This window comes from Podarcis muralis, chromosome 14 (assembly GCF_964188315.1).
Source record: "Podarcis muralis chromosome 14, rPodMur119.hap1.1, whole genome shotgun sequence".
NCBI lineage: Eukaryota > Metazoa > Chordata > Lepidosauria > Squamata > Lacertidae > Podarcis > Podarcis muralis.
The window spans coordinates 4,971,591-4,984,958 of NC_135668.1; the positions used below are offsets into that span (position 1 = coordinate 4,971,591).

Genomic DNA, 13,368 nt, shown 5'->3' on the forward strand with positions numbered 1-13,368 from the left:
TGGGGATGTGGGCTCTTTTCTATAGCACAAAGCATGGAAACAGAGAGTACATGCAGGTCCCGCTATCCAAATACAATGCTTCCCAAGTAATCATTAGTTAGGTGAGTATTCACATAGCAATCTGATGATTTGCATTGCTTCCATTGTTTCCTATGGGAACATTTCTAATCTGTGATTTGTCCGATCACACATCCTTCCTCCAAGGTTTCTGCCCAAAATGGCTGCTGCCATCCACCAAACAGCAACAAGTAAGGAAGTGGGCGAACTCCAGCTGTTCAGATATCTGAATCAGCCATTCATGTAGTGAGCTTTGGCGCTACATTCCTTCATCCCCTATCCCCTGCCCCAAGAACTCTCTTTTCTTTAAAAAACAAACCAACAAAAAGCCAGAATGAGATTACCTCTGAAGTCTTTCTTCTCACTGTCTCCATTTGACTCTGCCTTTTTTTCTTCCTCCTCGCCATCTTCTTTTTCCTCAAATGATGCCATAAGCATTACACCAGCTTGGGACAACAGGTTTTTCAGCTGACTACACAGCAGATCCAGCAAAGACTGGACCACTTTGGGACTCAGTTTATCTGCGTAAGTTCTGGGGGGTGGGAATATGAAGCTCAATTAGCAACTATGTGAAGAAGCTTGGCATTATTAGAACAGCTTTGAATCTGCAGAACCCGGAGGGTTTTGCAGAAAAAGAGACAGATGTGTTGTGGGGGGCAGATTTCATGTTCTTGGGCCTGAATGATCCTTGTTACAGACTGGCAAAATAGTCGCTGGGCCAATGGTTTTCCCGATGGGACAGAGAGGAAGGACTGTATTTTCAATATGTTGTAAAGGGAGAAACAAAACAGCAAATGGGGGAGAGGGATAGGTAGGGGTGTGTGTGTGTGTCTGTGATAGAGATAGATTTTAACAGGTAAATTATATTCAACTAGAGTCCATCTAAGTACAGCAAACAAGTATTAACACATTACACCAACAATTCAACTTTATAGTCCAAGTGCTACTTTCTGAAATATTTAACTGTACAAATTTATTCTAATTGTTGTTAAGGTAATGCTGAACTGAGATGAAAAGTGAGTTATAAATGCTCGAAATAAATAAATAAAAACTGTTTCCCAACTGACTGAAGGTTTTATCATATCCAATTTACTACCGAGTAACACTGCAAGGACATAAAAGTGTTGATGAACTAGGTATGGGGAAAACACCGCTTTTAAAATATTTGGGAGAGCTGAGAAGATGAATGATGATTCAGAAAACAGACAGTTAATACTTACCCTGTGGTAATAGCTAGGATCTGAAGTAATCTAGTGCTGGCTACTTTTAAAGCTGTGCTGAGCTGGGAAATGCCACTTTTGGGCAAGAGCTGCAGTGGCTGACCAAGCATGGTGTCTGTTCCACATAACTGCGACAGGACATTTAACAAGCCGGTGGAAATGGCCAAGGAGACATCAACTGGCTGGTAGTGAACACTCAGGGCGAACACAGTTACCAACAGGAGACGCTGCTGTGCCTCTAATACACACATGTACACAAACACACACCAAAATATAAAGAAAATACTTAGAGACTGTCCCTATGTCAAGTCTGCTCAGGAATTGAAAAATAATAATAATACAAGGAATATTTGACTTGTTTTCTGTCGGCAGCAAAAACACTTGCAAGATCGAATGTGATGCTCTTACCTATGTGATGTTTATTTGCTTGGAGGGCTCTTTCCAAAGTTGCAGACAATTGCTGATAGATCTTGTGCACAGCCACTTGGATTTCAGTCTGGATATTTCTCTTAGCTGCCCTGATGCCATCCTATGGGAAAATCAAATACTGTGAAACCCATCCATATGGATATGCACTGATGTCATGCTACTTTTTAAGGTATTTACCCTGTATAATTCAGGAACTTTTCAAATTTTATGAAAGGTTGCTAATGTGTAGCATTGGCTAACTACATTTAACTCCTTTCATGACTTGCCTACTATAGGAAACAACTGACTTTGAAATACACAGTTGTCAGCACAATGTGGTTCCTATCATACGGAATCTCACAACACTAAGAAAATGTTATATTTATAGGATATGCACATATTCTGCTTCTAGTTGTCTTCTACAGTGTCTATTTACATTAGTACACCCCATTCCAGACTTTAATCCACTATCATTCCCTCTATGGGACGTGGGTGGCGCTGTGGGTAAAACCTCAGCGCCTAGGACTCGCCGATAGCATGGTCGGCGGTTCGAATCCCCGCGGCGGGGTGCGTTCCTGTTGCTCGGTCCCAGCGCTTGCCAACCTAGCAGTTTGAAAGCACCCCCGGGTGCAAGTAGATAAATAGGGACCGCTTACCAGCGGGAAGGTAAACGGCGTTCCATGTGCTGCGCTGGCTCGCCAGATGCAGCTTGTCACGCTGGCCACGTGACCCGGAAGTGTCTCCGGACAGCGCTGGCTCCCGGCCTATAGAGTGAGATGAGCGCACAACCCTAGAGTCTGGCAAGACTGGCCCGTACGGGCAGGGGTACCTTTACCTTCCCTCTATATCTGATATTCAGAAACTCTCCTTTATTTGAGGTTTTCAAACAGAGTTTGGATGGCCATCTCTCAGGGATTCTTTAGCTGTGATTCCTGCACTGCAGGGGGTTGGACTAGATGACCCCTGAGGTGCCTCCCAACTCTACAATTCTACGATTCAAAGATTCTAAGTGCCACTGCTTATGTGGCCAAAATGGCACCATCTATTTTGTATATATAAGCTATCATCAGGCTTGGTGGCAACCCCAAAGCTTGCAGAATGACACCCCCCCACACACACACACACAAATAGGAAAAGAACCCAGGGACCCAAAACAATACAGCACAATGAGAAGTTTTCAGTTTTATACATGGTCTGCTTTAAACTCAGTTGACAGAATTCCAACGTTTGGCCAAAGCATCCCTTACCTGATAATGATGCAAACGGATACTCTCTCCTTTGGAGCCTGCATGTCCTACAGTACCCAAGCCAAAGCACCCAGCCAGGAACTGCAGCCTCACTGATGTGAGAAGCGAAGAGGACTGAAAGCCTGGGCCTTGCCGGCTTCCTATGGACAGAGTGCTGCCTTTTTCTTCCATCCCAGAAAGCAACACCAGGATCTGATGAAGTGCCTCCAGCCGCAGCTAAAAAAAATGTTTAAAAATAGTTTGCATTTTACCCCTTGGAAGACAAAGTCCTTCAAGTGCACTGATACAAATACAGAGTATAGACCTGTATGACCCCCCACATACAACAGATGAAAGTATTTTAGGAACAGAAGAACAATCAAGGAAAATAAAGGAAGAGATGTGGGGAGACACTTCGCTTGCACAGCCAAAATTGCTTTCCAAAAGCAACCCCTTCCTTCCTTCCTTCCTGGCTGCATATGCACAACCCCACATATAATATGTGTGCATTAGGAAAATCCATACAATCCAATTGACTGACTGCTATAGTCTGGCATGTTGCTCCTTTGATGCCCAAGTAGGAAGAAACAAACATGATGTGCTTTGGAGGTCACACCTACTTCCTCCAAGGCATGCAAGTGATGGCAGCGAGGCCATTACAGAGTCATGCATCCTTGAACCTCCCTCTTGTTAAGTAACCTGAAATGATTGCCTCCCCACAAGTTACAGTTGGGCAAAGCATGTAAACTGAAAATTCAAAAGCATCTTTCATTCTACAATTATTAACTGGTATATGGGTAATTACAATACACACCTCTGCCCTCTGTTGCTGCTGCTCCATTGCGATAATATAGGCCTGGGGGCTCGTTGACATGCTTTCTTCAGGCTCCTTGAAGCCTGGAGAGCTTCCCACATCTCCGCTTACAAAGCTAATAACATTTTCAATCAGAGTATGAACTCCAACAGATTTTGTAAAATCAAAATCGGACTCCCCAAACAAACACATAGAGCTATACAGCCAATCTCTGTGCTTCAGTCGAGTCCATGAATCACTTAGTGCTTCAATTGGGCTGTGGACTGCTCCTAGAAACACACAACAGAACTTCATAAATTCCAATGCAGTGATTTTAAATAACACTGACAAGTAGTATTGAATGGGCAGCTTTGCAACAGATGGTAAAAGGTATTCCTATCATCTCATGCACACAGTTAGCAAAGTATACTGTTATTGAAGGAAGATAACTTCAGCTATGTTTTTCTGGCAGTAAATCCTCAAGCAACATAAAGAAGAAAATTAAAGGCAGAAGCCACTCAAACCGCTGAAAGCTTAGATACTGAATAAGATGGTAACACAAATAAAAGAAAACAGAGAGTGGTTGAAGGAAAAGAACAGTCTGCCACAAAACAAACTGAGCACTCCATTTCTTCTTTAACATTCAATTGTAAAGCAAGGATTGTGACTGACCAGCATTATTAAACTATTAAGGGCAAAGCAGGGGGATGATACATAGCTTGCTTTGAATGAAAACTTTACGCAGGTACAGGAATGGGTAAAGGGCAAGTAAACTCACACAAATTATTTCTTTTCTGCCTTCCTTCCAAGCTGATTTCTATTCATTTGGTGTAATATAGCAAACCTCCTTTTGAAAGCATGCCACCTGTGGAGAGTCCGATTTCAAGGACTCTCCCATACCCAAATTTCCAATGGGACTGCAAGCAGTTTCTGGTCCCACCCAAATTGCTGCATATGTTGATCAGTTTAACTCATCTGGTAGCAGCATGCAGCAGCAATGCAGGGTGTGCATAGCTACTGACTGTTCAAAGGAGGAGGAGGCACAGGGATAGCCAAACAGATGACGAGAACTACTCCAATTATCAGATGGCAGCTATGCACACCTTGCATTGCTGCTGCATACTGCTACCAAATGAGTTAACTGTAAGCTTGCATGGAATTATAATTAAAACGGAAACAGTGCCTACGTGGTAGTATTCTATGCATTCAAAATTTGCTGCCTGTTGCACTGTTCAGCTGAACTGCTGATAGGAAAAAGAAAAAAGCTTTGGTGTATTGGTGATTCCAAGGTCTGTAGCTTTTCTGTGGAAGTCCCCTTTTTAATGGGTTGAATGTCCTAGATCAGGGGTCTGCAACCTTTAAGACAAAAAGAGCCACTTGGACCCATTTCCGAAGGGAAAAAAACCTGGGAGCCGCAAAACCATTGCGACATTTAAAGCATGCGCGCCGCTGCCCTCCGATCTGACAGCGGGTGGGAAGGTGACGTCGGGACAGTGCGTGACTAAAGCACGCACCGCCCCCATGCGACGTCACAGCCAGTACAGCGCCCGCCACAGTGGGGAGTGTCGGGGCGCACAATGTGCCTCCTCCCCTCGCTAGTATCCGCCCCGGAGCCGCGACAAAGGTGTAAAAGAGCCACATGCGGCTCCAGAGCCGCGGGTTGCAGACCCCTGTCCTAGATGTACCTCCTCATTTCTGATGCTATCATGAACCAATACAGCCACACACACCAAGGCAGCACCATCATCCAACAGATTCCATTCTTTCTCTAGTTTGGTTTCTTTCTCAGAATGCCTCTTGGTACACTAAACTCTTGTATTCATGAAAATGTACACAAAAAACACTTTCACAAAGTTTAGTGTCTTTATTTAACTTGCAAGAATTGGCACAAAATGCAGCCAAAAGCAAGCTTCTGTCTTGAAAATCTGAAAGCTAAAACATTTTTTTGGTGGGAGGGGGAATACCACCTTGGGTGTGAGCCCTGGAAAACTTGCTTGCTGTCTTGCAGAGCTTTCCCACTTGGCCTGGGAGGGTGAGCACCTGACTGACTACAGTTACAAAAGCTGAGACTGCTGAACAGACTCTTGGGCTCGGACACTGTTTGGAATTTTGTTGGGGGAGGTTGTTGATGTTGGGTTTCTTGTATCTACATTTTAGGTTTTATTGTTATTATTTATTATTTATTATTAGGAAATTGTTCAGTTTAGTTTTGTATTTTTTAATGTTCTATTTATTGTTTATGACTACTTTTGTTATGTTTAATTATATGGTTTTTCATAAGCTGCCTTGAGCATCGTTTGAATTATGGATTATGTAAATAAAATCACGTATGTATGTACCACACACAAGTGTTCAATTCTCTAACAATAATTTGGTTATGTTATTGCTCAAAGTACATAACTGCTTCATATTTTTAAAGCCCATATTCTAATGAGTAACCAAAATCACTTAATATTTTTAAATTGTGGGTTGGAATTACTTTTTCTAAAATCTCAAAACCAACTACAAATCTCCATGCAAATTTAAAATGACTTTCTTCATTAAACCCTCCCCTTTAGATGGGATGTTGTATGATCAGCACACCAGTTCTCCAAATTTATGATTATCCATGTGCTTTGAGAAACTCGCATTAAAATCAAAGAAGCTACCACACAAAATGCAAGCATGTAAAAGAATTTGTGGTTTTTAAAAGTTTTCTTTAAAAGTGATCAAAAGAGTGTTATTGTGAAGTGGCTCTGAAAGGACAAATGAAAGAGCTTATGCATTTTTAAAAAAGATGGTCTGAACACATCTAACAGGTATTCAAGGCATCCTGCATATGTGAGCAGAACAAAGCTACATACTAGCATGACCTACTCTTGGAAGCTTAAGCTCATCTGCATCAGCCAGCGTGCTGCCGTGGTTACAGCAGTGGTAGAAAACACGGTGGTCAGGGATAATGGGAGTTGTACTCCCAACAATATCTGGAGGCCACAATATTGCATAGTCCCAGGTTAGAAAGTTTGGCTAGGACAATTAAAACCCAGTTTCAAATCCCTACTAATCCATGACGTTCACTGAGTGACCCTAGGCTACCTGTTACCTTTTACTTTAATCCACCTTGCAGGGCTGTTCCAGGGATAAAGGGGCACGGAACAGAAATCATGTATATTGTCCTGCACTCCTTGGGGAGAGTGGGATTTTTAAAACAGAATAAATTACAGGATTATCATACGGGGGGGGGGGGGAGTTTTACTATGACGTTACTGTGTTTGTTTTGCCTGGATTTTAAAAACTTGTTTACTCCCATTTTAAGCCTTCTTCACTAGGCCCTTAACAGCTTGGCGGGAATTATCCTGTGGAAAAATGAGTCGTATCGAGGACTGAAAGTGGAGCAACAAAAGATAAAGTCAGAGAAGGAATGCTTCTTAATACCAATTGCTGGAAACTATAGGAGGGGAGAGTGTTCTTGTGCCTGGGTCCTGCTTCTTGTTTGCCACTGTGAGAACAGGATGCTGGACTAGATTGGCCTGATCCAGCACCACATTTCTTATGTTCAGATGAAGACCAGGTGAACTATTTCTGTACAAGGCAAAAAAATCCCAAGGAGCAGTATTTGACAAGCTTGGGATTGCAGAACAAGGTGGTGCAGCAGATAAAAGTATTAATGGTAGTATGGTCATACTTTTGGATTAAGTTAACAAGACTCCTCAAGAAAGGTTGGGGGAAGCTGCCTGCTTTGGTTTAAACAAGCTATTGTATTACCTGTAAGTACAGTATATCAAATCAAACCCTGTAGTTTGCCTTTCTCAGTATTAAACTGACAATGAGGTCCACTCTCTAGGGCAGCCTTCCCCAACCTAGTGCCTTCCAGAGGTTCAGGACTATAACTCCCATCAGTCCCAGCCAGCACAATGTCCACAAAACATTTGGAAGGCACCCAGCTGATGAAGGCTGCTCTATGGTCACATACAGTAGCCTTTTCGCAGCCCTTTCAGTGCAGATGCCAGCCAATGAACCTGGCTTCTGAAACATGCCAAGTACACAATTCATTGATCCTCTCAATGCTGATCCCCTGAACATAAACAGAAACATGCTAAATACATTCTTACAACTTGAATTTTTAGTGAGCCGTTATGCCTATGTCTACCTGCCAACATTAGATGGAACAAAACCCCCACTGTTTACTTGTCCTTATATGCCAGCTTCTAGTAATGAAATTTTCAAAATGAATGTGGAACAACTGCTACACATATTTTATGTTTTATAAAGTATGTAGGCAAGCTAGAGAGAGAAAATAAAATCACAACATGCCGTCATGTACTTGCTTGGAGCTCTTCTTTTTTCTGGGGCTCAACTGGCCAAAAAGGAGTAAACACACTACCACACAAGAATCAGAAGACAAAGAGAGACATTGGGTACAGAAGACAACATTCAATCTGCATTCTGTCCATACATGGAAAACAGCTTTAAGAGTGGGAAATGTTTGAGCAACGTTCATGAATGTGCAGCTTCTCAAACTTCCTGCAGTGTAAGGAAGTGATGGGGTATTATTGCACCGCTTCATATCCCCTTACCATGTGAATGCTAAAGAGGAGTTATGCAATAATTCATGAGGTGACTTCACATTTGAAAAATTGCAGTGTGTTCTAAAGATAGAGGGTCAGGCAGCAGGCTGAGCTTATCAGATAAGGTTAAGAGCTGCCCCAAGAAGATGCCTCTCCACAGGAGTAATTAAAACTAGGAGTAACTAAGAGCTGGGAATAAACTCACTCATCCAGCCAAAGCCTGATGAAGGGTTCAAGTCCCAAAGATACTTTCCAAGGAAAGCAGAGCAGGGACAAGGGGAGCAGGCATGAGCAGAGAACTGAAACAAATTTTTGACCAACCTCCCTGCTGATTCTTCCATCCTAGCTCTGTATTGTTTACACCCCATGGCAACGGTTCTCTGGATCTCAGTCAAGGGCATTGTCCAGCCCTACCTAGGATAAATCACCCTTGCAACTTGCCCACTCTTTTGGGTCCAGAAGCAGGCAAATAGTGAAACTGCCTGCACTACATGGCATTTATTTGCTGGAGAAAGCTCTCATCGTTCTTTACCTTCTATTACAGGTATGTCAAAGTGTGGGTTTTCAAGCTGTGTTCCAGAGTCATGGCAGACAAGAGGCTCAAAAGGCATCTTACCTACCATTACCAGTATTCTCCTGCAACACAGAACTGCAGAGGCAACTTGACAACACTCTGGAGCACACACAGATTCCAGGGAGTGTGACTGTGTGTATGTCCATAATTCCCTGCAGTATAGAGGGGCTCTGTAGCAGACCAATCAACACAGAAAGATTTTCTGAGGCTTAAAAGTTTCAAGACCACTACTCTAGAAAAACTGGCTTTTCTACACAATTACCTCTCTTTCTATGGGATGATGCCAAGTCCAAATCCACATTTCGTCTTCCACTCTATAGTGAATAAAAATAACCAAAGAGAGTGTTAGTGTTATACCTTATTTATTACATTTATACAGTGTCTACCAATGTACTCAAGTTTGTTCACGCTGGCTTTCAATTTAACAGACACAACACAGAAGGGACAGGCTTGGAAGAGGAAAGTAAGCAAAGGCAGGTATCATTGGCTACTGTATGGGGAAGTTCTGGGAAGGCATGAGCCAAATGATCACAGAGAGGCCTTCACTGTCTTGCCTCTCTCTGATACTGTGAGATGGAATTCCACCTAACCAGCAAACAAAAAGGCAACTCATTCATTTATAAGTTATATGCAGCAGCTTACCACCAGAGTAAACAATTCCAAATATAATATACTGAATATACTGAATATAGTGGGCACTCCCAAAAGACAACCACCTCTATACTTCTGGAGGCATTCCGTGCTAAACTTGAACACATGTTTTTGCACAGGTCTCTCAAATTTGAAAATCATACCATGGGCCAGTTCTCACATAATCCTAGACCATCGCATGCTGCTAAGTGGATAAGCAAAGTGTTGGTCTCACATATTCCTGCTTCTCTTCTCCTACTCTTGCATAGCTGGAAGGGAGACTTCTGCTGAGTTTAGCATTGCCTTTAAAGAATCTTGGTCCCAGCATTACATACAAACCAGGCATCCAATTTTAAAACAAATAAGTCAATTTACTTGACATTTGCTATTCAAACCTATGGTTTGAAGTTACTTTGTCATGAGACTGACCAGCTTGGGTTCATCATGCTGCCACTTACACAACTTTAACACTGTCAAATACCCTTCTGTAATCTGTGGGATTGTCTACATTCTTGATTTGCCAAGTTCTTTTGAATGTCATGTCTTATTTTCTCCCAACACATTTTTAAGGTAAGCAAGGCAGTCCTTTGCACAATGTCATGAGTGGCTTTTCAAACTCCAAGGGAATTTTAAAGTCAACTTGTGATGACATAGAGCAGGGAAAAGAGAGCCCACTGCATGTAAACTCCCCATGCACACTTTGGGGGCGATGGTTTGCCTACCCATAAAGACCTGAGCTGATGTGAAAGCAGATCCCACTGCAACAAAGACTCACAACATTTCAAGTGCATCTTCAGCAGCTGAACCAGCAAGAGTAACATTATGCAAAGCTTTAAAGTATTTCACCTACCAGTGAATAACCTTCTTCATCCGATTCAGGCTGAGATAAATCAGATTCACTCCGTGATTTCATCAGTTTGTAACTTGAACTAGAGTGGACTGAGCGACTCTCTGCAGTAAGGCTTTCACTTCTGTTTCATGCAGATGCAAAAAAGAAAAGATAATATTTGAAGATAATTGGTCTGGAAACCAAGCCTTATGAGGAAGGAACAGTTGAGGGAATTGGGTATGTTTAGCCTGGTAAAGAGGACTGAGAGGAGATATGATAGCCATCTTCAGATAGCTCAAGGGCTGTCCCATGGAAGGTGGAGCAAGCTTGTCTTCTCCTGCTCCAGAGGACAGGACCAAAACCAATGGATTCAAGTTACAATGGATTCAAGGAGATTCTGACTAAACATCTGACAGTGGAACAAACACCTTGCAGGTTTTTAAGGAGAAGTTGGATGGTCATCTGTCATGGATGCTTTAGTTGAGATTCCTGCATAGCCGGGGGTTGGAACAGATGACCCTTGGGGTCCCTTCCAACCCTACAATTCTATTATTCCATAAGAGCAGGCAAAGTACAGCTCCTAGGGTTTAACAATATGCACAGGGAAGTCTGATGTGCCAACATAATGCTCTCTCAAACAAGGGACAAAGCTTGGCATATTCCAGGCACCAGAGAATAAAAGCCTGAGACAAAGCCTGGCCAGTCTTTGTCACCAGAGACAAAGCCTGGCATATTCCACCACCACCCCCATCCCTTGGAGCTCATTGCACAAATTAGGCACTACCAAAGGAAAGGGCCTGACTCTAAGACCTGCCCAATGTACCACTAACTGCTCTGGAACAAACAGTAGGACCTCTGACGCCTATTGTTAGGATTTGGCAGGCTCACCCTACCTTAGCAGATTACTGAGGATCTACTCAGCAAGGTTTCAAGAGCTGCTGGCTGCTCTTGTGCACAGTTCATTAATCGCACCTGGTCATGAGTCCAATCCCTTCTGTGGTACCAGTTGATGGCTGTTGCAACTGCCCTTCCTCTCTTCGTTTCTGCAGCTCCTCAATAACGGGGCTGACTCCCAGAATCAGTAAAGCACACCTATGGATCACAGAGTTGCAGGCAGCTGTGTACACATCTTGTCCTTCAGGAAGGTCTCTGCTGACTCTGCGTTCTTGCTGGGACTGAGCAGCCTGGTCATCCATTCGAGCCCCTGCCCCACCATTTATTCTCTCTCGGTCTCGACTGCGAGCTACTTCACGGGCTGATAGGAAACATTGAAAGATTTCTGTAACATGCAACACAAAAACAAAGGTCTTAACTTCTAGGCAGAGCTCAAGGGCTGTAAAAATTATTCAGGTGACTTTTGTTCATCACAGATAAAACTCCTGTTGAAGGCCCCATTCATTTCAATGGGACTCTCTCTGAACAAGCTTCTGTGGAATCTTTTCCAAACTTTACTTACTGCCAGCTGTCATAACTTCATGCTCCCTTTCTTCCTCTTCCTCTTCTTGTTCCGGGTGCCCCTCTTCTCTTTCTCTTTCTGCCTGCTCTTCCATCTCTGCTTCTTCATCAATGGTCCGAGTAAAGGGGTGCTCTTGGGCATCAATGTCCAAAGAGTCTGGGTTTTCTGACATCTGGGATAGGGGAGGAGAGAGGGTAAGGTTCAAAGATATGAAGAACTCATTGCTTAATAAGAAGTATGATCTTAAATCAAACCAGGGGCGAGGTTTCTCAGGCCTGGGGGCCAAATGCAGCCTTCTCTCTACCTGGTCCCTAGGATTCTTCCTTAAGTCACACACCCTTTCCCGCAGCACAGCTGGAATGTGTCCTTGAACTATGATAGCACTTTGTTTGCCTGGAGGGTAAGTAGAAACCTGACTTTTGTATGGATGGAATACAGTGGTACCTCGGGTTACATACGCTTCAGGGTACAGACTCCGCTAACCCAGAAATAGTACCTCAGGTTAAGAACTTTGCTTCAGGATGAGAACAGAAATCATGCTCCAGCGGCGCGGTGGCAGCAGGAGGCCCCATTAGCTAAAGTGGTGCTTCAGGTTAAGAACAGTTTCAGGTTAAGAACGGACCTCCGGAACGAATTAAGTACTTAACCCGAGGTACCACTGTATAGTGTTCTGTACGGAGATAAGAATCACATCCACCCACTTCTGCCTCTGACCCCATCCACCACCAGCACAAGGCCCCCGGAAGGTTGGCTTCAAGCTGGGGGAAAATCTGCCTCTAAATTAAAACAGGAAACAGTAGTGATTGTGCGGAACAGCAGCTGACTCACACAGTCCTTTCAGGCTGTGGAGCTGAATTCATAGTAAAATGGTAGTGGTAAAATTGCTTCACCATATGCACAGGTCACAGGATGACTGCCCCTGCAAAAATTTATGAAGCGATGAAGTAATAATTCCACTATCTGTGCTTGTGTGAGTGGATGCAGACAGACATTTTATACTTGTGACAATAATGACAAGGCTTTTTGTGGAACCTTCTAAGGGGAGGGACAATGCAAGAGGAATGGCACCAACATGTCAAGTCTGTAACTGCTTTGGCAGGAGCAGAAGAACAGAAAAAGATCCATGATGAATCAACTCAGGAAACTTCAACTAGTCCAGCAACCTCCTTCTTAAGAACAAGGAAGATAGGAAAGCAGGCAAGAAAAGCCTCCCTAGTTTAGAGCTAGAAGATCCCTTTTCCTCCTTCTCAAAGCAGTTTGACCAGGAAGCAGAGAAGCGTCTCCCAAGTCCAGTTAAAGGAAGAAACAGCTACCAACATAAGCCTTATAAACCACTCCCCCACAATTCAAAGCAGTAGGCAAATTAATTTAAAATAACAGTTTTATTTGTGGTCCATAGAACCCACCCACCCCCAAAAAAGTAAAACATGCTGTAAAACAAAGGAATGTTTTTTTAAAAAACAAAACCCTAGCTACAGAGAAAACAGAACCAAGCAAAAATTTGAAACTGAAATAAATATACAGTGGTACCTCAGGTTAAGTACTTAATTCGTTCCGGAGGTCCGTTCTTAACCTGAAACTGTTCTTAACCTGAAGCACCACTTTAGCTAATGGGGCCTCCTGCTGCT

General features: G+C 43.2%; 1 protein-coding gene across 13 annotated transcripts in view; it reads right to left on the bottom strand.

The window, feature by feature from the left end:
* HERC1 (HECT and RLD domain containing E3 ubiquitin protein ligase family member 1) overlaps nt 1-13,368 on the bottom strand; it is a 110,350-nt gene that overhangs the window by 57,581 nt on the left and 39,401 nt on the right. For 12 of the 13 annotated variants that reach the window (XM_077918952.1, XM_077918957.1, XM_077918956.1 and 9 more), the window contains 9 exons: nt 11,741-11,912; nt 11,257-11,563; nt 10,306-10,426; nt 9,088-9,139; nt 3,726-3,994; nt 2,933-3,148; nt 1,686-1,806; nt 1,278-1,515; nt 402-589 (listed from right to left, as the gene is read on the bottom strand). In XM_077918952.1, coding sequence (XP_077775078.1) covers nt 402-589; nt 1,278-1,515; nt 1,686-1,806; nt 2,933-3,148; nt 3,726-3,994; nt 9,088-9,139; nt 10,306-10,426; nt 11,257-11,563; nt 11,741-11,912 — 1,684 coding nt within the window. The remainder of the gene's footprint in view (nt 1-401; nt 590-1,277; nt 1,516-1,685; nt 1,807-2,932; nt 3,149-3,725; nt 3,995-9,087; nt 9,140-10,305; nt 10,427-11,256; nt 11,564-11,740; nt 11,913-13,368) is intronic. The other variant, XM_077918958.1, reaches the window with a different exon arrangement.